Raw genomic sequence first — 27,556 nt, 5'->3', positions numbered from 1 at the left:
ACTAGCAAATATATTTTATATGTACATGCCGTAAGGTTGATACTTGAGACATGGTGATGGGACAGTATCAAAAACGCTATACAATGAAATCCGTTCGATATTTTTTTGACATTTTACCTCAAACTGGTGTGAAATCGAGCGGTGAATTCCCTGAGCGAAAATGACAAAAATATCGAACGGTTTCCATGGCACGTTGCGAACGGTGCGATCGTCAGCGACCATTGAAATTTTTCCGATGTTAAGTCATTTGACGTGACCTGACCTTGAACGACCTGGGTCTAAAATTTCTTCACATGGAGAAACAAATGTATGAGCAGGTGTGCCGAAAATGGTGGCGCTGCGCGCCGCCGTTCTTAGATATTCGCGAAAAACCTGAGGGGGCGGGGTGGGGGGCGTAAAACGCCACCCAGCACAGCGCGGGTCAAGGTCGGATGGTCACCTTAACAGTCGGGTTTTAGTCTCGCAAAACACTTCCATGGGCGTCCAATATTAAAATCAGCTTGAAACAATCACATAAAATGTGTTATACTTAACAGTAATGGAAATAAGCATGTCACGTCCAAACGCGTCTCGCCGCGGTATCTAATAATCTAATATGTAAGGAAGGTTGAAAATGCTCGCTGAAATCGAATAGTGTACGAAAATATGTGTGTAGGCATTAAAAAAAAAACAGTCGGAAAAAATAATAACAGTGGAAAAATAATAAGCACAAACGAGACAAAAGAATCTTAAATGGTTCAGCGAGCGGAATTAAGACCATGGGCTCCACCACCGGGGGGGGGGGGGGAAGGGTACGGGGGACGTGTCCCCCAATATTTTACATTTTTAACATTGTGCCTATGGGTGCTGCATGGAAAGAATCGACTTCAAACCACCTTCGCCCCCCCCCCAAAAAAAAAACATCGGGTCGTGACGGAGTTCTTGTTTAAAGAAGTAAAAAGGGTCAAATGAACGTTCTTTTAGGATAAGGACAACATTATCCCACAAACATGTTTTTTTAACCCTCGCATGTGTAGGGGGGGGGTCGGATTGACCCCCTTTCCCCATGGTTTTTCGCGAATAACTCGCGTAAAAAGCGGCTGATCGCGACGAAACTTTCAATACCATCGCATTGATCAATTTTACACCTACCCTGAAACTTTCATGACCCTGACCCAAATGACCTTTGACCTGTGACCTCTTTTCCGAGACCATGTTTGGCCGGAATCGCGATTCGGCGTACGTCGGCTCGCATTAGCCGCGCGTTTGCAAGCTTTTCGTGGTTTCAAACGTTCAAACATGTGATTTGATGTTGCTCCCATGCATTAGGGTGGGTGTCAAGGTCACCTGAAGGTCAGGTCAGGTCACTGACCTTTGGTGACCTCGGGTGACCTCGGTTCACTTTTTCGAGTTTTACATGTTTCTAGGCTAGTTTTTGGAGCTGAATTCGAATTTAACAACCATTTGAACATTTACGAAGTAGTTTTGGTGCCTTCGTAACATGTTACGAAGCTGTCAGAGGCGGTTGACACGTACTACGAATACCCGTCACGACGCCTACTGATTGACCTGACCTGACCTGACCCGACCTGGTCTAAATGCTTCAAGACATCATCTGTGATCAAAACTAACACGATATTCGTGATCAGTACCCCGAAAAACCCCTTAGCAGCCACACTTTACGACTTTCTAATAGGTCCCGATTTTCCCGACTTTGGGTCATTGACCTGACCTGGAAGGTCAACCAATGACCTAGGACCTTAAAATTGGGTATCATCGGCTTCCTCTCGTCACGGGCAACACGCTCGTTTTTTCCGCGAAGCTCTAGCTCGATCAGGGGCTAAACGGCAAGGGGGGGGGGTCCAACCGACCCCCCCCCCCCTACACATTAGAAGCTGGAAAACGCCGCACACATGCAAGGGTTAAATTTAAATATAACATAACTCACCTCTTCTTTTTCGAACTATGCCGGGTAGGTATCCCTCAGTTTCTCGATCGATCTGCTCCGCCGTTCACGGTTGGCACCGACCTCCTGACGCCGGCGGGGAATGTCTGCTGGTCCATCAGTTCACCTCCCTGTTCTCCGCGGCGCATGCGATTGATAAAAGCTTCATCGACAATCACCGAGCTCTTCACAGATAACTTACCCGTCCCATCCTTCGCTGCACGCCTTCCCCGCTCCTGCACTCTCCCGCACAATTTCACAATAGCCTCAACAATTCAACGTGAACTACGCGAGTCACCGCGCCACAACGGACTGAAGCGCGCGCCGCGGTTTTCGAACGCAACGGCTATAATACTCATCACGCGAACTCACGCATCACGCAGGACACTCACCCTGCCGCGCATGCGCGCATCTTCAAGCCGGGGGTACCTCACGCACAACTGCACGTGAATTCGCGAGAACTCATGCATTGCGCAGGAAACTAGATTTGCCCAAGCAAAACTCATTTCCGACTCAGTTCGAATTCACGAAACTAAGCACTCAGAAATCACGCATAACGAAGTCACCCTGGTGATGTGAGTTAGATCAGCCAATAAGTGAGCACCACTATCGTATTCACTGAGTTTCTTCATGAGTTATTACTGAGTAATGCCAGGCCTGAGTAAATTTTTTTTTCAGTGCTGTTTATCCACAGTTTCGGGTGTTTCTTGGAATCGAGACTTGAGCATGTGATTTACCGACTCCGCTCATAATGAACCACTTATGTATATGCTTGCAAGTTGCAACACCCGATTTTGATGTCTTAAGTCAACCGGAGACCATTGAGGTCAGGTCAAGTAGGTAGGTACTCCGAGATGGGGTGTCGTTTGTTGCGAATGATTTGGCCAAATATGATCGTAGTGCTGCGACTTGGACATTATCGTGTTTGTCATGCTCAGGCGCGTTGGATGATGTATACCTTTCGTTTGAATGAGGTCAGCCACCTCAGGTCAAGGCCAGGTCAAAGTCTGGTCACAGAACTTATCAAAGCAGGCTATATTGCATATCATTCGATTCGGCAGGCCTTCTGAGTCCACTGGTAGCATTTCCGATTTGATAGTTTTTTATTAGGAGTTACGAGTTGAACGCTGAACTCGTATTGACGTTGAGCTCCGATAGCTGTTGTAGTGACTTTGACGTTGCCACAAAGCCACCAGTGAGAAAGCTAAGCATCGGACCTTGCAGGGAGGAGTGTATGACATTGTGATTTCATTTTACTTGAGGTAGTTTTAAATCATTTCCGACGCCAAAATTAGGCCTAGGGTTTCTATATTTACTACACTTACTTATAATGATGAGGTCAGGTGATCGACCTGAGCTCAAGTGACCTCAAGACAAAAACAAAAACTGAGGTATACGAGTTTTAAGGTTTTGAGAGGTTCCAAAGTCTTGTAAGTTGTAAGTTTGAAATATCCCCTGGCATTGAAGTCGTTGCAAAGATGCGACATTTTAGAGCTGCGCGCACGCTCACTCATGACGTCGAAGTTCAGTGACTTGACCTGCAAATGTACAATTGGCGTCCCAAGATCCGGCTTGAAACAAAGGTCTGATGCCAATTCACAACTCACTTTCGCCAGCCCGTTCCGAGCAATCGCAAAAAAGTAGGGGGCGGCACCCGCCCCTCTCGGCCGCGGGGCGCGGAGGATTAACCCGCGCCCCACTGGGATTTGCGTATAACACGCCCTACTGGGGGGGGGGAGGGGGGCTATTCATAGCCCCCCCCCTCCTAACTCCGAAACTACTGGGCTGATCGTCAAAATTCAAACGGCGTCTGATAGCCCCGGAAAAACTGTCGAGCGAAACCTAATTTCATTGACCTCGAGGTCACCGATGACGTCACAGGTCAGGTCAAAGTAAAAATTATTAGCATTTTGGCTTGTTCACGTTTTGGGCTCTGGCCGCCGTCTTACAAGTCAGATCAGGCTAGGCCGCTAGGCTCATTTTTGGTTCACACACTCATGAACAGATGCTCTAGATACCCTGTATCTGTATCTGTATCTGTATATCATGCGTCGGTCACGTGACACATGTTTTATGGTCCATTTAGGCCAAAGATTTCGGATTTGATGTCGTCTGTGTCATTCGAGGTCATTTTGAGTCGAATTTAGCTTAGGTCAGGTCACTTTCAGGTCAAAAAAGGTCAAATTTTGAAGTTTAAATTTTTCAACAAAAAAAAGTGGCTATTAGATGCAGTTTGAGCTCAGGAACACGATGGTGCTATTTATATTGGCGTACGATGTCAAATACGTGGTGAAAAATTGATTTGAAAAATTAATATTTGTGAATTTTTTGCAATAATGCGTATAACTTAGCCATTTTTGAAGATATTTAGCTAAAACTTGCTAGAGTTAGTCATAATAACGCGTTCTATCACATATATTCCGGTTTTTTTCGAAAAGTCAAAAACTTTCTGAAAAAAATGTAAAAATGTAAATTTTGAATTTTATTATATAAAATTTTCCAAATTTTCAAAATTTCGAAAATCCGAGATGGCAGTTTGATAGCACAGTCTATTCTGAGTCCTCTCATGCAAAGAAATTGGATCTAGCTTAAAAACTGAGCCCTTGAGAGCGATTGCCGTGGTTCGATGTTTTGCGTCGAAATCGGCCGAACATGACGTTACTCTGACGTCATTTCCGGCCGACCTATGGTAGCTACGAAGTTCAAATTTTGACACAAGGTGTCAAATTGATGCAGCCGAAGGTACTGAAAGTTTGGCGTCGATACGTCAAGCGGTTTGGAAGTTATTGCAGAAAAACGGGAGGGGGGCTATAAATAGCCCCCCCCCCCCAGTGGGGCACGGGTTAAAGACCTCGCGCGTCGTAGTGACTCCCAGGGCCCAATCTTACCAATGCCGTGAATAGGATTTGGCAGCACTGGGTGGAGTTAACGGCACTGATATCAAAGACACCCTTTTTATTTACATTCAGCTAATCTTGGCTAATTATTTTGATAGCGTGAATGATTATGAATGTTGCCTGAACGAATGAATTAGTGAATGTGGAATAGTTCTGAAAGTTACCAAATGCCGTGAATGCACATTCACGGCATTTGGTAAGATTGGGCCCTGGTCAACATTTTGATCCCCAAAGTATCGAAGCATGGAATAAACTTTCTTTAGACGATCATTCTTTTGTTAAAGGGACTGTCCCACCTTAAGGGACCCTCCCACCTTCAAAAAAGTTAATGAATTGGCATGAAAGTGATGTCGCTCGGTTCAGAAAGAGCAAAAACGAATATCTACCAAATTTCATCGAAAAATATTCACCGGTTTTCAAGATATTAGACTTTTACTTTTGTTTACTTTTTGGGATCTCCGCTGTTCCTAGCGACTTTATTTGAAAGTGCGGCATTTGTTGCGCGCAAAGGAGCATATACCACCACGTGCTACAAAACGTTTTAGTCAAACATTAAACGGACGTTCGAAAGCCTGATGACGTCATCAGATTCCCGTAATGGTTAAGAGATAGGGACCACGCTGGTCCCACCCTGCAAGTAAAGGGAAGAAATTTCTTGAACACCATAAATCTGCGGGGGTTGCGACCAGGATAAATGGTGGTTTCTGAGCCTGGCCGCAAACTTGGCTATCTCAACTCAAAACTAATGTTAAGGTGGGAGGGTCCCTTTAACATTAGAATTGAGTTGAGATAGCCATCTTGATGGGCGTTCTTTGAAAATCAGAGCCGTGAAAACCGTTTCTCCAGCAATTACTTCATCGCAAAGAAATTTGTGTTTGATTTTGACATCTGTGCAAATAAGTGCCACAATGTATTGGTATTGGCACTTAAAACCTGTGACGTTTCCGCCTTTTCCGAAGTTTCTGTATCTGTCGACTTGTTTTTATCGAAACCTTGAAAAATAACAACGCCTCTTGGAACAGCGCCCATTCGTTCCGGTGCCACGAGGTGGAGAAATAAATTGATATGCCAAACTAATTCTAATAGTCTTCTAATTCTTGTAGTATTTTTATTTTTGTATTTAAATAGTTAAGAGGCCGTCCTAAATGTGACTGAAGAATGCAAGAGCCATGAACTTATCAATGGCAGGTGTCAAGTTCAAGTGTGCAACTCTGTAAAATTAATCATAGTATCAAAATGATAAATGATTTGCTCACTGCTGTTTCAACTCCATAATCAAGACATGCTCTGAGGAGTCCACAATCTATTGATGGTGACAACTAAGGAAGAGACAATGAATGTTCACCTTTTTATTTCTGAGCATCCAAGACGACTAACCTTGAGCCGTTAAACATTGATAATACCCTGTATGCTGAAGTGTGGGTGGCCTGAGGTCGACCATGCCTAGTAAAGAACTGTTGTTTGTGTAAACACCATGCAGAGGTGTTTTGAAATAAATTTTAGTGATGTAATGTATCATTCTTTGAACTGAGTTGCTGATGGCGGATGAAAGCGGAAGTGCTGCATGTTGAATAAGAAATGCTCTGTTGTGCTTTTAAGCTTATGCTAGATTTTATAGATGGCTTAGTTTTCTTGCATATTTCATCTTAAAGCTGTCAATAGTACTTTTTTTACCAAAAACTTCAAGTACATCCCACAAAAGAGCTTATCCTCTTCAAGTTTCAGTCTTGATCCGACTGATTTGTCAAGAGTGCGAAAAGTGAGGCGACAAAAGAGAGCTACAGGTTTTTCAAGATTTAAGTGTTCTTGAATAGCAGGTTATACAACATTGTGCTGTGACATAACCACTGGGCCTTGTGCCCCCTGTGACAGAGCCCCTGCATCAGCTGGTCTGACACGGCTGGGCTCGCAAGTCGCAAAGAACGTCTTGGTGCTCTTAATTATGATTGATGATTGTGCTGTGAAAGAAGGGTACCTACATGGCAAAATACATTTGTATGTAATTTCTTGCCACAGCACCCACCTAGATGTACATTTTTGTTGTCTTTGTGTGAAAAATGAATATATTTTAAGGAAATGAAGGCATTTCTGTTTAAAGCACGCAGAAATTCATGTGTGATGCTGTCCCGGTAACTCATGTGGAACAGAACAGGCTGCAGACTCAGATCATGCTTGAACAGAGACAATCATCAGTTATCTACATATGCGCATGCTTTGTAAGTTCCCTGCCTTTTCCCCAGTGTTTCATTTTTCAGCCTTTTTGGTGGCAAATCACACCTAATGGGGAAATATTTTTATCCCTAAAATATGAATGACCGACTTTACTTGATCTCTGAAAAGAGTTTCATGTATTCCCAACAGCCAGCTCACTTGTCACTTGACAGTTGATGCACCCACATCCTTTTGTTCCACACCCTGTCAAGATCCTGACATGAAATCCTGGTTTATCAGTTAGCATAAAAATTGGCATTACACCATTTTACAAAAATACTGCAGTTATTTTCTTTCTGTTTTTCTCATCCTAGGATTTTTTTCTTCATCGGCACACCCAACCAATATCCAATTTTAGAGCACTGCTTTTCCCAGATTCTACTTGCTTGTTGTGAAAAGGATCGGACAAGGCAAGGTACTCATGCTCATGGTGCCACCATATGCAATTACTGACAGGTGAATTCGGTGACTAAAATCCTTAACGCTCTATGGATAATTATTCTGCTCTTATGTTCAGTATGTTGATAACAGAAACTCACCGAGGTAACCTGCCCTGTGGCATTTCTTAGTTCAAAAATGTAAGCATTACACTCATCAGTCATGTAACTTGTATTTACATCCATGAACAAACAATGTGCTAAGGAGCTACCCAACCAGGTACAAGCAGTAGTGTCTACAGCGTAGCGCGTACCGCCTCCGCAAGGGCGCCCCTCTATAATGGACATGCGCGAACCCCTTCTCTGCAATGGGCGCGCCGGCGAACGTACGCGAGCGATCACGGGTCGCCACCACCAGCTGGCGACTGACGGCGCAAGGCCATAAAAGTACGACGGCGGGCCCGGCAGCAGCCGGCGCTCGGCAGGCGCTACAGCGCGCGTTGTGGAGGGGGGGGGGGAGGCGTTGGACGCGGCATGGGCGCACAGTCGCGCACCACGACCGACGGCGACATCACCTGCTGCGTCTGGCTCGGCGAGCGCAGCTGGGAGCCGGCTGGAACAGACAGAGCGGCGTCACCCGGCGGAGAGACACGCGGGGGACGGGACAGACACACACGGGCCGACAAACTGGGAGAGATTCGAACGCCCGCACGGCAGCAGGGCAGGGAGCAAACATGCCCGCTATATTCACGTGTCGATTTTCATGACGTCAGTCTTGAGCACAAGCTGACTTCATCCCTACATCCCGTTTTACTTATAATCATAATTGAGGTCCTGGATCGGTACACCGGCTCAGTCACCTGTTGACGGCGGCGCACAACGTGACCTACCCGCCCTTCAGCCGGCCCCAGCAGGGTGAGTAGTGAGTACTAATACCCGCCCCCATGCCAATGCCAAAATCACTAGCACTGAGAGTTTTATGGAAAAGCCCTCCTCAGCGGCCGGTATGAGCTGGCCGTGCGGCGGCCGCGACTGACCTGCGGCCGCTGAAGGTCTGGTGAGTCGGACGGGCACCTCCGGCACTGTCGGCAGGGCGGCCGATTTGAGCGCAGCGCTGTCCAGTCGGACTGACGGCAGCACAGAGACCAGCTGTCCGTGCAGGCAGTACCGGTGGCCCGAGTCGCTGCTGCTGCGGACCCGGCCCGGTACCGGCGCCGGGTGGTGGCCGGCCGCGGCCGGGAGCGGGTCCGCCGTCCGCTCCGCGTCCCCGGCCGCCCCGCCGCCGCTCTCTGGACCGGCCGGAACGGTGACGGTGACCGCGCTGATCTGAAGGCGCACCTCCAGACGCTCCAGGGCCGGCAGCCAGGCCAAAGTCGGAGCGGCGGGCGGCGCCGGCGGAGTGGGGGAGACGGCCGCCGCAGCGGGGGTGTTGGATGACACTGCAGGTAGGTTCCTCTCCGTGGTGTGGCTCCGTGCCGATCGCGAGGTACCTGAGTGTCCGTGCGGCCGGGGCACTTCCACGGCCGGCGAGCGGCGGCCGGAGCGACTAGACGGCCGGTCCTCCGCTGGCGGCGGCGGCGGCGGCGGCGGCTCGGGCGGCTGGGGCAGTGGCGGCGGCGGCAGGGCGGGCCTCCCCGCCTGCAGCAAAACAGGGGGAAGGAGCGGTCAGGTGGGTCTCCCCGTCCGCTGCAGGAGAGGGCAGAGGGGCGTTAGTGGTAGTGGGCAGATGAAACGGAATGTTTATTTCAAAGATACACGCTTTTTCACTAGTACGGCAACTACACTTCTCAGAGGTGAAAATCGCTGATATAATTGGGACGCACTGCCGAAAAAGAAGGAACTTGCAAGTCACAAGCAGCGATGGGGACGACTCATGAAGAACAGTGCATCATGTTAAACAACTTCAAGCTAACTCTGAGCGCTACTCAGTACACACTACTCACCCTGCTGGGGCCGGCTGCAGGGCGGGTATTGGTACTCACTACTCACCCTGCTGGGCCGGCTGTAGGGCGGGTAGGTGACGCTGTGCGCCGCCGTCAACAGGTGACTGAGCTGTCAGAAAGTCACACGTCAATAAACGAGTCCTTTCTACACGCTGCGTCTAAATCACTCTAATGGACGTTACAAAAACACGCCAGGATTCTACGATCCTTGTCCAGTTTCTGCAGCAGCAGCGCGAGTCACTGGCAGCGCTGTTGCTGCCAGACGGCGGCCGTCGGCGCCCGGCGCACGCGCGCCGCGCACCGGTCGGCGTGTCAGCTGGTAGCGGCTGTGCGCTGCCAACGCCGGCGCAGCAGCTGGCGGAACACGACAACCTGGCGGGACGCATGGCCGGGTCAGAGGGGGAGTGGGAGCCGACAGGGTCAGCCACATCACAGTGGATGCCTACCTCACCCCACACTGACAAAGTGCCACCATGCCAGGAAAATGTTTCACCTCAGAACAGCATGAACCTAGAAAGAAAACAGGATTGCATAGCTCCTGTATAGAATAGTCATAGACAAAGCATAGACTCAAATTATTGAGCCATAGCCAAGATTTTACTGAGGGAGGGGCCACAGGTCGCGGCCTAGTGTCGTACCCCTCCAAAAAAGGAAAACTCGGATTTGGCCCACTATTTTTGGGGGTATGGTACAGCTGTTTTTATTTATCTTTATTTTATTTTATTTTATTTCTCGCCTTTGGGGGAGACCATGACACCCGTGGCCACCCCCTTGGCTACATCCCTACATTGAACGAAGAAGAAAATTGAAGAAGCAGCTTTGACCATAGGCGCAAACATAATATGGAACAGACTACATTTTACGCAGTATGTTATGTAGTCAACATTGCATGCTTTATATAGGCAATCTAATCTTCACCAATCCATTTTGTTAAGCACTTATCTACTTTTCTAGTTTCAATTGATTGGTCAATGCTCGTATACATAATTATCAGCATTCAAATATATGATGCTGAGACATGTTCAATCTCTGACCAACTCCCTGTATACAAAAAAAAATTGTAGCATTATGCATAGGGTCATAACTTACTGATCACTTTCTGTCAACAGCCTCCAAGCAGCATTGCGATCTTCCTTCCGCAGTGACGGAGACCTCTGTCATGTGCGCATGGTGTGTTGTGTTGTGTTGGCATTCAAGAAATTTCAACAGCTAAGAAGGAAAAACAAAACATTTCTTTAAATACCTGCATGTTTGCTATAATAGCAAGCTAGGATGCAATGAGTAAAAGTAGGTATACAAAAATCCCAATCAATAGGTTCAGAATGGAATAGGTTGTGAGGTGTTACTGTAGTAGGCTGGTTGAAAGGTTTGTATGTTGTAGACATCTGGCATGGGGGTTTTAGGTTGGTATTAAGGGTATTACAAACTTTTTAGGAAAGTCTAAGTAGGTAAGGTTAGGTCAGGAATGTTGGTTATTTTCATTCAAATTTCACACTTGTTCACTTCAATTGTATTCCAAATTGACACAAGTTTTTTAAAAGTTATGGTGAAAATATGTTCCTTTCCTATGTGAATTGTGATGTTAGTATTTGAATTTTACATGCAGGAAGTCAAACATACTTACATTGACTATCATACCACCAACTACAAAATGCCCAATCAGACACAATCAGACACTTTTGTTATTGTATGAGCCGCGTCATATTTGAAAGCAAATATATTTGCTGCCAAATTTCCCCCTTCATTGGCATGAAGTAAATCCTTCATTACGTCACAGATCCGATCTAAATGACGTCACGATGAAATATAAAAGTCGCAATATTTCAAAAAGTATACAATGAAAACGCGTAAAAACTTGCAGAATTCGTCACAATGCCCTAAGTAACATTTCCGAATCCTAAACGGGATTTTTTCGAAGGTGGGATAGTCCCTTTAAAGCTTTTGATATGATGCTTGCATGCAAACCGATTTTATCATCGTGTTTAGCTCCTTGGGGACTGGAGTGTATCGAATGACTGTAGGTGGGTACCTATTTAGTGCACTTGAAAACTTTTAAGCTTTCGAACACTGTCTCACGAGACTCGATGCCACTATTTGTTCTCGAGGGATTGTTAGGGGATTAGGTACTTATATATTAGATTACTTATATATTATAGGCATAAATCTTTTTTTCGATGCGGTACCTTATTTTATCACAGGTTTAATGCCTTTACTTCGCAACATGCATGCATTTTGATATACATGGTGACGATGAATGATGCGCAAAATGTTCTGCTAAGCGGTGACAACATAATGTAATTCTCAGGGCATTGTGAGGCGCTTTCTGGGCCTCCATCGGGGCGTTCATGGCTGTCAATTTCGGAGGCCATCCCATAGCCTGTTGTCGCGGGCCGCGGCCGGCGTTGAATAGTGATGCCGCCCGGTGTCGGCCGTCTCGCTCGTCTCGCTGACACCGTGCCGCCGTTCAGTGTCGCTCCTCTCGCGATGAATATCGATGGGGGACGACCTGGCGTCCTGTGTCGAGGCGGAGCGGGCCGCAGCGCCGGCTGATGGCGGCAGTAGCGCCGTTTGGCACCGCTCTCCGGCAGTCTGGTGAGCCTGCAGCGGCACCGTGTCCTGTGCTCCGGCCTTTATCGAGACTGGCAGCGAGCGGAGACAGTGCGCCAGCCGCACTCAGATCAGAGTGGGCTACCAGAGGTGACAGACGTCACCCAACGAGATCGCAGGCGACACCCCGACCGATATCACAGGCGACACTCAACACAGAACACACGCGTAAAAGAGCTTTACAATGTCGAAATCGGAAACACTTTTTGCATGATCTGGTGTTCTTCGTTTTAACAACACTATGGAATGAATTTAAAACCTTTATTTTTCATACCCAGTTTACGAGAACAAAACTAAAAAAAATGACGACCTCGATATCGTTTACTATGTTAATACGCGTTTATACTGATGTGACAGGCTGTATGATCACCAACAACACAACACAAACTTAAATGACTGTTGTTTAAATCCTTGTACCAATGGCACTATTAGGCTAACAATACTTTTTCGTAACTTCACTTTTATCGCTGACCAATCCATACCCTGGCTGGGCAGTCGAGGATATTCCTGTTTGTGGTTTATGTAACGATGCAGGGAGTCCCCGAGGTCAAGGTCAGGTAAATTAGTATCCTGCTAGAGGGCATTTCACTGATTCAAATATGCTATTTTACTTCAGCCATTTTCGCTATTCTCTGAGGCTCGAAATGAACGTTTAGAGCCAAATGATGCCTGATGTATTAAATCTGATGACCAAGAGTTACAAATAAAACATAATAAGCAAAATATAAGACTGATATATTTTAAACGTTTCGACAACAATGCGCCATCGTCAGTAACTAATACAAAATGTACTTACCTTAAGTCTCCAATCTCATTTCAAAATGAAACCACAATTGTTTTGTGATTTGTGACTTTGCATTTTGTATCTGCAGTTGCTGACAAAGGTAAATTGCTGTCGAAACTCGAAACGTCCTAAATGTATCATATTTAGATCATAATCACTAACATAAGATATAATATAATATAATCTTGACCGTGATCAAACAGAAAGCACCTATATCAGTTGACGCGCCTTGACACAAGTGCGTTGGTCTTACTTATATAGCTATGTAATGTACGGCTCTCACGCGAGATTAAGCGGTAGCTTTTGCACTTTTACATAATGTACGGCTCTCGCGAGATTAACCCGCGCCCCAGTGGCGGTCTCGGCCAACTTCGCCCTAGTGGTGGGGGGGGGGGGGGGCAAATGTTACCACCCACCTCTAACCCAAAAACTAAGAGGGCTAGAAAGACGCGGTAAAAAGCAGTCGATAGCTCTCAATGCGTACGTTTGAAAGTATTTGCGTACGTCGCACAATGCGATGCTAAATAAATGATGATGATGATGATGATGATGATTTCAGTCATTTTTCATCTTAGAGCAATATTGGGGTCACCAGAGGTCATCAAAGGTCAAAATTTGCGAATTGTCATTATATTTTTCAGAAAACATGCCGTTATCTCCGGAACTATGGTAGCTAGAAAAACGCATGGGAAAGCAATCGATAGCTCTTGAACTATTCTTTTGAAAAGATCATTATCAAAATTGACCTCAGGTCACGGGTTTAGCCTCCAGAGGGCAAAAACTCCAAAAATAGCTGTTTTTACAAAGAGTTTTTCGACAATAACTTTCGACAACAAAAAGCCACGACATTTCTATTGCCAGAATCGTGTTCCTCTCGCCGAGACGCGTCGAATGAACTATAATTTGACCTTGAAAGGTCAACTTGAAAATTTGACCTCAGGTCAAGGTCATGACCTGACCGGAAAAGGTCATGTTGCATATCAGTCGATGCGTCTCGGCAAGAAAAACACAATGAGACCATCCCCAGCGTTCTCTCTCTTTCCAATCGCGAGTTATTGGCAAAAATCTGTTTGTAGCCTCAAATGACCTCGGATGATCTTTCTAGAGGCTATCAGCAAAAATGACACCTTGGTCATCACGGGTGGTCCAAATCATTGTGATTCTGAAATATTTGGACTTTTCCTATGCGTACACACGGATCTAGAGGCATTTTCATTTTTCTCCATTGACTTGTAATGGAAAGGTCACGCCACTGACCTGACCTTAGGTCACGGATATAAAAAATCCGAGATATACAAATTGTAGGCGCCCATAACATCATACAATCCACTAAGTTTAAAACCTTTCTGACAAACACTGCAGGCTGGACATGATTGCAAACTTTTTTTAGGCTTGGTCAGTTAACTTGACCTGGTGACCTGACCTGACATGACCTGGGGTCAAAAATTTCACACATTGTCCAAAATTGATGTACCAAAAGCTACCCGAAGCGGCGCGGCGCTACGCGCCGCGGTTTTTTATTTATACGCAAAAAACGCGACAGGGTGGTAAGTATGCCCCCCCCACTGGGGCGAAGGTTAAGCGGTAGGTTTTGTGCTTTTACATTTCCGGTTATATCTCGAAACTAATCGATCTACGATGAAGCCATTTTACACGATCATGGCCGGCTTGTGAACCAACAAGTCGATCGCATCTTCAACACTTAACCCGCGCCCTGATGGGGGGGGGGCCATTTTGGCCCCCCCCTGTGGTTTTTCTTAAATAGCGAGAAAACGGCGGCGCGCAGCGCCGCCAAATTTTGGGTACCTTACCGGGCATCAATTTGACACCTTCACACAAAATTTCAAGTCACAGGTCACCTCAGGTCAGGAGTTATTGAGGGCAAACTGAGGTCATGTTCGAGCAAAAATGAGCAAAAAACATGACATCTTGAAACGCTCACCAATTCTACAGTTAACAAGCAATTTTAAAGTTCTTTATGTGGTTGTGTAGAGAAAAGACGGCGCTACAAAACTGCTATCTCGGATTTTCGAAATTTTGGGATTTTGACCCCCAAAAATAAAAAAAATGATTTTTTTTAGAAAAACTCAAAAAATTCCCAAAAATTTTTCGAATTTCGAAAAAACCGGAATATATGTGATAGTCCCTGCGCTCTTCGATATACATACCAAATTTTAGATCGATACCTCTTTTTTGGCCAAGTTATAGCGAAAAAAACTGTTAAAAATTGATGACGTCAAATTTTTGAACTCAACTTTTATCAATTCTAGACCTCGTAGCGCAAAACGGAGACCACCATTGAACTCCCCTTGAACTCCCCGTGACGAGCTGCATCGAATCGATACCCATTTTATGCAAAAATATCAACTTTGAAATTTGATCTAATTTGACCTGACCTTGACCTGACCTTGACCTGACCTTGACCAAAACGTGACCTAAGCCGGCCCTAAAGTCTGTCTGACCCACATAATCGCATTTGTCATGTAAAATGGACCATAAAACATGTATCACACGACACTTTCATATTGTGACCCCCCCCCCCCAGTGACCTGACCTCTGTGACCTGACCTGGTATCAGTGACCTCAAATAGCAAAATATGTGTTTGAAGAACATTTCTCCATCGATGATTTTCAATGAAATGCATTTTACTCGATTTTACAACGCATTTCTTGAAATGCCTGTAAACGGTGAAAATTCGACCTTTGACCTGACCTGTGACGTCATCGGTTTGACCGAGGTCAATGAAATTGGGTCACAAGGTAGTTCCCCGCTGGGGCTATCCAACACCGTTTACCGCTTGTCGCTATGTTGCGTGGTTCTCGAGATCTGAGGGGGGGCCAAAATGGCCCCCCCATCAGACCGCGTTGCTCGGCAGACCCCATCTGGGCGCGGGTTAAAAGTTTAAGACGACGAAGATATAGCCTGAAGTAGGTACACCAGATTTTCTAGTGCAAAACCTACCGCTAAACTAAAACCCGTGAGACCTGTACGCCTGAACGAGATTAGAAAACGTGTTATGCATAAATACACTTCCAAAATACCGTATGCCGTGGTTGGAAAGTTCGGTGGTTGACAAGTGTGTGTACTGTGAACTGTCAATAATGAAGCAAGCATAGACATATATCTAAGTTTTTAAAACCGTAGGCATTCCTATGGACTCGGAAAATGTTCTTCTCCCTTTCCCAGGTCTATGGATCGTTGTCAATATTCATGCGTCCAAAGTCCAAATATAAAGATAATATTTGATACAATGGTGGATCTAGAATCGTGGTCTTGGACGCTGCGGGAAAGAAAGCATAACCTAAAGAAGTTCCTTGGTTTCCGCTTCCCTACTCGTCGGTGTGCAATTCAAAACACACTTTTTCGATTCGAAAGCTGATCAATGTTCTTTTTATTTGAGGAAAATAAGTTTTTATCGATTTAGGACACTGCGTCGGGGGATAGCATTTGCCCTAAATGCTACCCCCTGGATCCCAAAGAGTTTGATACACACTTTCCTACACCATGTCATTGTACTGGTTCATCAAATATCCAATTGGCTAGTTAGATCCATGGGTGCACATGCACGAGCATAGCGCATCACACCGCTGAGGGCACTTGTCTTAGTAAGAAGTGTCCAACACAGAATAACTCTTGATAAGGTTAACGTTAGGCAGCATTGAAGGTTTTCTGGTAATGCACCACTAATATTCGTAAGTTGTCTTCAATCAATAAGAATTGCACAAAAGATCAAACTTATTGTTGATATGAATCAGAGTGCTAAGCCGTCGGTGAGGTCGCCAGCGATCTGGCCGGCAGCTTCGACCCGGAGGCGGCTCGGTGGGGAGCGTCGGCGGCGGGGCGGGGAGGACGGGCGGCCGGGCCTCTCGCCTCCGTCTCGCCCGCCGCTGGCCCGGGCCAGACCCGGAATTTCGGCGGTCCGCATCGATCGGCCAGCTAATGTCGGCGCCGCTCGGCCGGCCCGGCGGCGGGGTGCCGGCCGCCCGGCAACGGCGCGCCCGCGGCGTCCCCGGCGTCATCAGCGGCCGGGACACGGCGCCGGCGGCGGCCCGCGACCCGTGACCGCCCCGTGACACGGCCGCCGTGACAGGTCACGTCTGCAGCTGTTCCGGCGGGCCCGTGCGCGCCGCAGAATCGGCCCGGCAGATGGCGCTGAGCGCGGCGGCGCCCGGAGGAGGAAGGCGGGGGCGGCGGCAGTCCGCAGCAGTCCGCGGCCGACAGTGAGAGGGCGGGCAGCGCGCCGCGCCGCTGCCGACTACTGTTCAGACTGCACTGTTCTGCTGCTCTTCAGAGACGCTCCGCCTGACGAGAGCTCCTCTCCGGTGCGGCCATGGTGCGGCCGCTTCTGCTGCTGCTGGCCGCCGGCCTGGCGCTCGCTGCTCGGACGCCCCAGGTCAGTCCCATGTCACCACATCACAGCAACACTCCCGACAGCTTTCTGAGCCTACGCTTACCAAAATTGGGACCTCATCAGGTACCGAAGGGCACCTCTCCACTTTGACAGCGGTCAGTCACCCCTCGATAGTCTTACACAATCGCACTCGACCCTTCAAATCTTGTGCCCTCTCCGGTTATCTCAATGTCATTCTCTTCAGGACGTCGGTATCTTTTGCTGATTTCTACATCGCTGTGTCGCCGTTTCATTGTGTTGCAAACCCCCCTATGTGTCACGGTCGTCGACCCCTTGCTCTGCCACGGTCGCGGGCGCAGTTGGCCCGGAGGGGGGATCGCACCCCCTGGCACCCCCGGTCACCCCAGGGTCACCCCGGGGCGGCGGCGGCGGTGTCCGATTCCGGTGTCGGTCGACGCCGACGGAGCGGCGACCGGCGGACCGAACTGGGGTGTTACCGTCCCCGGCCAGCTGAAGTCGCCGGCCGACCGACCTGGCTAGCGTTAGAGCTCAATGGGGACACAGAGCGAGACCAGCGGGTGAAGAAAAGACGGGGACTAGAAGCTTGGGGACTGAGCTAGATCTGCAGCTGAAGGGAAAGACGGGGACTAGAAGCTTGGGGACTGAGCTAGACCTGCAGCTGAGGAACGAATATGATAAGCAGCTTGAAGACAGAGTCAGACCAGCAGCTCAGGAGACCGGTGGTCAGTGATATGTGGGTAGATGACGGCGTTTTAGGCTGGTCTGTCTCGGACGTTGTAGAGTTGAGAAGCACGCTTAATCTTACAGGGTCGATTACCTGCTGGGCTATCCAGTATCCATTGAAGTCGAGCTAACTGCTAAGATATAGGTATAGGCCTTCAGTCACGTCTCACGTGCCTCTATGAAGACTTGCAACTATATTTCTCTCCATATTTCTTATTGCATTTCATGGATAAGTAATTTCGCGGGTTGTTTCTACCCTTTCCTTCCATGTTATAATGAATTAATTATCTACCATGCTTATTTATTCGTTACTGTTGAAACGGGCTTATTTGAACGTCATTTTCCCGTACTTTGCAAAATTCGCAACTAACATCTAAATTTATCTAAATTTGTGTTTTGTAGATTAAGAAACTGGTCAGTTGTTACATCTGTGAAGATTAGATAACGGACCCGGAGGACAGATCAGAGACTGCTGACCAGGACCGGTGTAGGTATCGGCTGTGCCGAGGGACGACTGGTGTCACCCCACATGTGCCCTGAAAGGCCGGTCATGGCCACTTGTAAAACTATCCGGCCGGCGCAGGACGCAGCACGTCGGCGGATGTATGCCGCCCTGTCCAGTGCTCCAGAAGGACCGCTCCGGTAGGGGCGGCCTCATTTCAGCTTCTGGAAAGATAAGCGACGGCTGACAGGTCGTCATAACACAGTTAAGCATGCTAACACTAATAAACGTCGCCGCTGGAGCGCAGCAGGCGGTGACTGCAGGTGGCCGCGCGGGCGATCGGCGACGACAACGCCGGACATCTGGCCTTATGGGGTCGGAAATCACTGCGGGACATTCTTAAACCCAAACACCGTGCTGTGAAATCGTCCGGTGTGATCGCTCCTTCACGAATGCTCGATCACTTTGAAACTGTCTTTATATTTGCGAATATAAGAGGTAATATGACAACTTGATTAAAATGTGGGATTACGACGCTCTTGTCGCGCCATGTCCCATAAGGTCATAAGTTGCAGAATCGCTCGCTGGCCATCCCTGGGCAGCTGCAGAGGCTGCAGGTCATCCAGCTGGAGCGCTAGACACCCGCGGCTGACCGGGTCAAGTGGGCCATCACTTCTTGTCAGCACATCATCAACCGTCGCTCGCTGCCTCATGTGTTCAGCATGCCTCTCTCGCCTCCCCATTTGTTCTCCTTTAAAGACCGATGCATGATGACAGCTCACTTGGAATCTGTTGCCGTTTGTAACACCATATTTGGCTGTGCGCTGGTTTACGGTCTTTCGTTAGCGGCCATTTGGGGTATGGGCTGGCTTACACCGAGCGGCGGAGTAAATCTCCGCTCACCATTGACTCCAGTGCCGTCGGGAGGTGTAAATGCCACTGGACTGCCGCGACCGACGGACGAGTGCCGATAAAGCCGCGCCCGTCGGCGGGGGCGGCGCTCCCGTCACTCTGCCGCGGGCCGGCGCTCCCATCGCTCTCCCCGGGGGCGATGATCCGCCCGATTGTTCTGCGCGGGGTGGGCCGAGGATCCGAGCCACTTCTGCTGATCTGCCTCCCGAGTGAGGCGGTGGCACCTATGCGTGCGCCTTGGGTCTGAGATGGATTCCGAAGTCCAGTCCCACTGGACGTGACCTGGAGCTTCACACGGTTTAGCACGCGAAACGTTTCACAAATATATCGTGAAAAATGTGTCTCACTGCAATCCGAAATGCCTACGATGTAGACCCTGTGCCAGCTGATGATATTCATGCCGGGTTAGAGGCCAGAGCTTGCCATGTCTCATGCAGTGGTGCTGCAGCGACTCGAGAGCTTCGTATCAGCCCGTTGTCTTGTTGTCTGTTGTGGATGTTGCTGGGGGAATATTGCATCCCTAACCACTCAACCCTGCTGGTTATCAGCCTCTTTACATACCGACTTCTGACTGTTAGTTGCCATCGCACTCGGTCCGCCCGCGCCAACGGCCTTGTTTGGCTATCTGACATCAGTGCCCGGCACGATACGTGGGGCTCGGACCGATGTTGAGCAGTGCTGCGTCTGTGTATTTGTGAGAGATTCCCGCTACCCATGAGGGGATGCCTTGTCCTGGCGGGAGATATCGGTTACTCATGAAGCGATGGCGTATAGAATGCTCTTAGCAAGACGCCTGGCTACATGTTGACGACCTTCAGGACTCGTCCGCGTCATTCCCTGGCAGTTTGTTCCGCCGTCTGTCGGGCCACAGCGCGCTGCGCGCCACGCGCTGACCGCGCCGACCGCGCAGACCTCAGAGCAGTCCAGGCGCACGATGAATGGGCTCGTCATTAACGATGTATACTCGGCGGCGGCTCAAATGACGCCGGTCCAGTTTACACCAGTGACTGGACTAAAAGCAGGCCGCGCCGTGCACGGTGCAGCGGCTGTGCACGGCGCCGCCGGCCGTCTGGGGAGCCGCCGTCTGGGCCGGGAGAGCCCGGCGCCAGGTGCCGCCGCCGCACGGCCCGCCGTGCGCCGGCCGCCGCCCGCTATGCACACACAGGAAGCGACGGCGGCCCACCCGCCGCTGTGGTGAGAGAGGTTAGCGCCGGCAGGGGAGGGTTGGCGTGTGGCGGTGGAGCTCATAGCTGAGATGACGCCGTCGCGTTGGTCAGATGGTAAAAACAAGCCGTCTCGAGATAGTGTCGCAACTCTGTCACTGGAATGATTTCCAGAGGCGTTTGCGGGATTGCAAGAGTGTCAATCTCGCAGCTCTCGTTTGATGTGGGCGTCGCAATGTAATATTTCTCTAAGCTCTGGTCGGCAGATGCCATACCTAAGGCCTCCACCAAGAATAAGTCTGGAATGCCAGCCAATACTTACAACATTGCCATCAAATTTTCTCGGGAGGTCCGGCTTCTGTGACATTTAATCCGATACCAGAGGAAATGAGATCGGATACCAGACTGCAGCGTAGGTATTGACATAGATGATGTCCATGAAAGTGCTCATGCTCGATTTATCTTGGTGATATCGGCGATGATGGACCTGCTTTGCAATCTTACCACTAACTTACAGCATTTATATGAAGGTACAACGGCATCCACACAATTCGTGGCTTTTCAGCCGAGCTGAAAATGAAATGAATGAACAAGATAGGTATACCAGCCTACTATCTTTGAGGTAGGTATATACCTACTATATGATGTTACCGATTAAAGGCTTTCTTACCGGACATAAGATCAAGGTGAATGAGTCTCTGCACATTAGGCTCTTTAATTTGCATCGTGTCTTCACTGATGTTAATTAATAACTTTAGTACTGCCGGCATACTGACTTTGATTTATCTTCCCGAATGGCAAATGGTCATCAGCTCAGCGTTGCCCAGCAACTGAGTATGACTCGGTCTCTCACTTCTATGGCCGAATTAATTACAGGACTCTTACTTGTGCTATGTGCATGCAACGTGGGTTTACATACGACTCCCAATAATGCAGCTCCACCCGGTACCTGAGCTGAGTTCTAATATAACTACCTCTGCCTCCTGAAGCGCAGAAGAGCTGCTTGCCTTGAGTAAAGGTCAGTTTGCCGGTGGTTTCGATTGGGTTCGATGGACTCGGTTTTATTCCTCCAGGGCCGCCATATTCGTTTTGAATCGGGACACGGCGTTGAGCTGGCCAGTGGCTCTAAGTAACCGGCAAACATTCCCGGACTTTCGAAGGAACTCAGCGAAGGACAGCTATAGACACATCAGTTAAGAGAGTCACCATTTCCTCTCTTTCTGACGTCCCTGTGAACCATCTAGCAGCTATAAAGGCATTAGACAATGATCAGTTTCGTCAGGTGGTCCGATCTGGTATTCTGAAAACTGCGAGCATTTTCTTCACTGCGAAACACTGCATCCCCGAAGACCAGTAGTGCGAGGCGCCAAAAGTTGCCTTTTGGATGTGTCGTAAGTCAAAGTTATCTGACTTGGTTACACAGCCGCCGGGGCGCGTCATGGGGTGTCCCGGCTGCCGGTCCCAGGCTGCAGACTCAGACCCCGCCGGGTGCGTCTGGTAAGAGCGGGCCGGGCCGCCCCCTCTGCCCGGGGCGGAACAGGGAGGAGGCGGCTCACTGCGCGCCGGCGCTGCCATCTCCGGTCTGCCCCGCTCCCCCAGTGCACCCGCGACAAGGGAACTGCTGTGGGATGGGCTGCGGACAGCATTCCGCCCAAGAGCTGCCGAGAAAAGGGCTGTTGCCGACACTGGTCTCAGTAGCTGACGCGGGACACCCCGCTCTCCTATAAGCATACCCATGGTTGGGGAGCTGCGGAGAGACAAGCTGCGACCAGCACTGGTTTCAAGAGCTGCCGCGGGGCGGGCTGCGGCCAATATACCCGACCCAGAAGCCCTCAGCCTTGGCACCGGAGCTGCCGTTACTCTCTACCATAGCCATTTCAAGGAACCCCACGGCTCAGGAGCTGTGGGGTGACCAGTGACCACCATACGGTTATCATGCTCAAACAATAACAAACAGACAGACGGCCACCGCCGTCATGAGCCATGTCCAATGACGCACGGTGGTTTCCGCCCTGCTATGCAGGGTCAACATTAGACGGGCACATATCTAGGGTATGTTAAACGGGGCACTGGAAGTTAAGGAGGGGAAATATGAAACTACAACCACTTTAACACTTGAGCACTTGAAACAGCAGAGATCAAAAGGGTGAGCTGTAACCGAAATGATAACCGTCTTTCGAACTGTTGTTCAAAATAAATTTTTGTCTGAGCCAAAATGGCACCGCAAACTGCGAAACGCTTTTTTCTATAGAATCATGAATCATGCTGTATAGATGCTTCCTGATCTCACCTAAGCAATGCATATGCAGTGAGGTTTGCTCAAGTGTGGAGTGACCGTCATCTATTGGCCTCGCTCCGTTGCCCCATTTCGCGGGAGGGAGGGGGGAGGGGGTGCAGCGGAGTGTCACGTGTTGTCCTCTGTAGGCCAGCAGAGAAGCCCTGGGACGCCGAAGCCCCTGGCCACTCGCCCTCCCCTCAGCCTTTGGCTTTTCGTAAGTTCAGAAACGCGTGCCCACGACCATTTCCGCTACCCCCCCCCCCTTCCTTCATATCTTCCCCCTCTCCGGAATGGTGATGGGCCATGGATGGCTAATTCAACATGAGCTTTTGTTTACATATCTACTCTAGTGGTTAGATAAACATCATGGCTAATTTGCTTGGCAGAGCAACTTATTCGATACCCGTGGCGGTAATGCAAACATGACTTTTGTTACATTGGTAAATAAGCTTTGCAACCAGATCGTTATAAAATCGGAACGTTTACTTCTTAGGTGCAGCAATTTATGACTCAAGAAACATGCACCTAATGCATGACATAATTTTTTCAGCACTGCTTTCCACCTTTCATTCAAAAGTCGCAGGACCAGTTGAGAAGATCATTAAAGAGGTTGGATTGTTTGGGATAGAGCTTGGACAATAGACTGTGTGGACCAGTAACGGTGCGCCGTGCAGCGGCAGAGACCGCCCGGCCGCGGTAGGAGGACAGAAGCGTCCGTTGGGGACCGCCCGCCGTGCCGGTCCAGCGTCACCATGTGTTGTTTGGTGGAGGTGACCGCCAGCCAATGGGTTTGCAAGGAAGGATGCAAATAATTGATACTGAGGACGGCAAGGACAGATCGTCATCCAATCTCCAATCGAGGGCTGTCAAATCCTACCCCTATCCCGGCCTGTCGGTCCCACGTGCCCTCCTCTGTACCTACGGGTCACATCGTCCGTCCACTGCATGTGTAGCGGCGCTCGGCCGGCTGGCCGGGCTGAACTGTGGGGCCGACGCCCCGCGCCGCGGCCTCTGTGCCAACGGCCGGCCCGCGGGCGTGACCCGGCGTAAGTTACGCCGCTTGGTGATACGCGCGAAGTCAGAGAGCCGACAGCCCTCACTTCCGGCCCCTCCGCGGAACGTGCGTCCGTCAAACACCCACGCGTACTCGGCCACTGCGGTCTTCTGGGGATGGGAAGGAGTCAAGGACCGGCGCAAGGCTTTCCATTACAGAGTAGTTTAGTGCAGTCGCATCGAAAACGAGAGCGGAAGCTAAGTGGCCCGCTTGTGTTCAGTGTTAGTGATTTGTGATGGTAGCTTTTAGTGTGTGGGCGTGCAATGACAGTGTCCAGAGTGTTAGTGGAAAGCCTACTTTGCTGGGAATGCGGTGTGTGGGTGCAGACTGCAGCGCTCATGTCTGGTTTGGTCTGATGGGGGGCACAGTGCAGGCCGTGTCGGCTACTGGCGGTCCGCTGTCCCGAGCGGCCGGCCAAGGTCGCGCGCCGGTCAGCAGTCCGTCTGCCGAGCTGGGCAGAGGGCAGCAACAGCTCTCACTCTCACGGCGGCGGCTGCCCGACGTCGCCGTAGCTCAGCCGCCGCGCTAACGGCAGCCTTGAGCTCGCGCGGCGGCCTCTGACGTCGCGGGCGGGCCTCACCGTAAACGGCAGCGGCAGCGCGCCGGCCCTTAGCGGGGCCCGCCGGCGACAGGGGCAGGGCGTCCCTAGACCGCATCCGCCCTGTCACGCACTCCGCATAGCCTTCTTAGCGGAGATGTGGGAGGGACAGTCAGCTGTCCGGACTGAGTCGGTGCCTTTCAGACGGCCATGTCCGATGATATGATTAATCTGGCAATCTGCTGATAATTGCCCCTGCAGTCGCCAGTCGCAGCTGCTTGCAGTTTGTGCGGGCAGTAGCTCAGCACATCGCAATTGCACAATGCTCATATGGACAACGTAAGAGGCGGTGGTGCCGGGTGCAGCGTCTTCTGGAAACGAAATGTTAACCGCTGGAAAATGCCAAGACGAATGGTGGTCTTGACTCCACTTTGTGATCGCTGAGCAATGCTGTTAGTTTTCCAGCTTGGCGGCCCCGGGACAGCCAGACCGGGCCAATGCGGGGTGGGCGGCGGGCGCCGGGTAGCCGGGACGCCACCGGCGCCGCCGAGCTGTCGTCGTCCGGCCGCCGCTGACAGATCGGTCGCCGCCGAGCCGCCGTATTTATTTGGCTCTGTCTGTTTGCCGACCGCGTGGGTGTTTGCTGTCCGATTTCGGAGCGCCGCCGGGACCGGGCCACTGCGGGCGGCGCGGCCCGCTGGCTGCGCCGATAGTGACCGGTCGGCGCCGGCCGTCTGCGGCGGTCCCCAGACGGCGCCGCTCGTCTACACTGTCCCAGAGACGGCGCGCCCACAGTCTGCCCCGTCCCGGAGACGGCGCCCAATCAGTCTCATAGGCGGCGCCCACCGTCTGTCCAATCCCTGGGGCGCCCACCGTTTCAGCCCTATCCCCACAGACCGGCGCCCATCGTCTCCACTGTCTCAGAGACTGCGTCACCGTTTGTCTCGCTCCTGAGCTGAGCTGGTGTCTCTCGCTCGGCGATACTTGGTCTGAAATTTCAGTTCAGACGTATCTATCTACCCGGCACCTTCAAGAGGCGCCGCTGCTTATGATACTTCCGTCAAGCTAGCTTATGTCGCAATTCTCAGCTGTTCCTCAATCAAGAGTCCTCTGTTTTCCAACTGCAACACCTGTCAGGCTGTTCTGCTTCTACTAATGACGCCGGCAGGAATTCCGGTCTCGGTGACTGATGTCTGCACGTGTTCACATCGAGTGGTTCACTGTGCTCAGTGCTCACTGTACCCACATGTGCCGCGATTCGAGTGGCGCGGGGCTCAGCGCCGCCACCGCAGGTCAAAGTATAGCACCGCGATAGTGCTGTGCGCCGGTCGGAGCCCCGGCACAGCGCAGGTCGGCCGTTGTGCGCACACCTCAGCGAGTCGTTATCGGCAGATTGCCGCGGATTCTGACAACGATGTGTGTAGATAACGTGTCTATAGGTCAGTCAACCTGCTGGGTTCCGGCAGCCCAGGTGATATGTCATTGATTCATGGATCATTGGTCGTAGAAAAACACTCAGCATATTTGAACAGTGAGCACGTCTGTGGATAGTCGGAACGGTCGTCAAGTTAGATGTAAGTGAATCCTAATCTATAATCTAAGATTCGGAATCAGGTGAGCCCCTACGATTTGGACCAAACTTGGTCAGTGGATAGTACGTAACGTCCTGATTACGATGCACCCAAAATCTAAGCTCGGCCCGCCATATTTGCGAAGTTACGGATGTTTGAATTTCAAGGTCATTCGGGAGAGCCCCTACGATTTCCGTCAAAATTTGTGTACGGACACTCTATATGCTCCTCATTACGAATATCACAAAATTTAGGCTCGGCCCGCCATATTTACGAAGTTACGGAGGTTTGAATTTCAAGGTCATTTGGGTGAGCCCCTGCGATTTCCGTCAAAATTGGTATACGGACATATTACATCTTCCTCATTACAAATATCATAAAAGTTAAGCTCGGCCCGCCATATTTTTCAAGTTACGGAGTCACAAAGTTACGGAATTTCAAGGTCATTCGGAGAGCCCCTCCGATTTTCGTCAAAATTTGTATGCGGACACATTGCATGCTCCTCATTACGAATATCGTAAAAGCTAAGTTCGGCCCGCACTATTTCAAAAGTTAGAGATGTTTGAATTTCAGTGAGTTTCAAACGTCAGTAACTTTTGAAATAGTGCGGGCCGAACTTAGCTTTTACGATATTCGTAATGAGGAGCATGCAATGTGTCCGCATACAAATTTTGACGAAAATCGGAGGGGCTCTCCGAATGACCTTGAAATTCCGTAACTTTGTGACTCCGTAACTTGAAAAATATGGCGGGCCGAGCTTAACTTTTATGATATTTGTAATGAGGAAGATGTAATATGTCCGTATACCAATTTTGACGGAAATCGCAGGGGCTCACCCAAATGACCTTGAAATTCAAACCTCCGTAACTTCGTAAATATGGCGGGCCGAGCCTAAATTTTGTGATATTCGTAATGAGGAGCATATAGAGTGTCCGTACACAAATTTTGACGGAAATCGTAGGGGCTCTCCCGAATGACCTTGAAATTCAAACATCCGTAACTTCGCAAATATGGCGGGCCGAGCTTAGATTTTGGGTGCATCGTAATCAGGACGTTACGTACTATAGTCCGTTTTTCTTAAGTTTGCCCCTCACTGTAAACGTCTCTTTGAACACAGCACGAGAATTGCTAGCTGAATTACTGAGAAAACTGGTAAGCGCACATTGTATTGTAGATATGAATAATATTTTCAAAAATAAGTTTTGAACATCGACGATTTAACGTTATGTTAAGCGCCGTGCAATTTATTTATTAGTTCAGACATAAGTCCTGAGAAGTCGTCTATCCCTGTGAGGCTGTAGGTATTGGCAGATACGATTTACGAGTCTGTGAAATAGTAAATAAATTTGATGAAATTGATCGTCTGTGAAATCTGGTTAAATCAGTGTGCGCCAACCAGTTTTCTCAGTAATTCAGCTAGCAATTCTCGTGCTATGTTCAAAAAGACGTTTACAGTGAGGGTCAAACTAAAAAAAGACGAACTATATCCACTGACCAAGTTTGGTCCAAATCGTAGGGGCTCACCTGATTCCGAATCTTAGATTATAGATTAGGATTCACTTACATCTAACTTGACGACCGTTAGTCGGATGCGATCGAGCAGACTCGAACTGCAGGTGCGACTGGCAATATTCAGCACATCTAACTTACTATTCGAACAGAATCCGTCTGTCTGTGAGTGTGTGAGTGTGTGTGTCCGCCAGGCCGTGTAGTGAGTTCAATTTGTTACGGCTACTGGGCAGACAGTACGGGGTAGGAG

The 27,556-nt window shown here is 49.6% G+C and overlaps 2 protein-coding genes across 2 annotated transcripts in view; one reads left to right on the top strand and one right to left on the bottom strand.

Moving 5' to 3' along the window:
* Positions 1-7,622: 7,622 nt before the first annotated feature.
* Positions 7,623-10,104, bottom strand: LOC122390970 (WAS/WASL-interacting protein family member 3-like). Its single transcript, XM_043384445.1, has 4 exons — positions 10,089-10,104; positions 9,594-9,724; positions 8,447-9,047; positions 7,623-8,022 (listed from the first exon to the last, which is right to left on the bottom strand). The coding sequence occupies exons 1-4, from the start codon at positions 10,102-10,104 to the stop codon at positions 7,898-7,900; spliced, it is 873 nt and encodes a 290-aa protein (XP_043240380.1). The 3' UTR covers positions 7,623-7,897.
* Positions 10,105-16,947: 6,843 nt separating this feature from the next.
* Positions 16,948-27,556, top strand: part of LOC122390989 (prolow-density lipoprotein receptor-related protein 1-like) — a gene marked incomplete at its 3' end in the record, with an annotated part of 53,055 nt that continues 42,446 nt past the window's right edge. Inside the window, exon 1 of the mRNA XM_043384497.1 lies at positions 16,948-17,137. Coding sequence (XP_043240432.1) covers positions 17,075-17,137 — 63 coding nt within the window. The remainder of the gene's footprint in view (positions 17,138-27,556) is intronic.

This window comes from Amphibalanus amphitrite, unplaced genomic scaffold, assembly GCF_019059575.1.
Source record: "Amphibalanus amphitrite isolate SeventyFive unplaced genomic scaffold, NRLGWU_Aamphi_draft 000417F_arrow, whole genome shotgun sequence".
In the NCBI taxonomy this organism is placed as follows: domain Eukaryota; kingdom Metazoa; phylum Arthropoda; class Thecostraca; order Balanomorpha; family Balanidae; genus Amphibalanus; species Amphibalanus amphitrite.
Note: the sequence above shows the minus strand (reverse complement) of the source record. Positions and strands in the feature narration are given on the sequence as shown.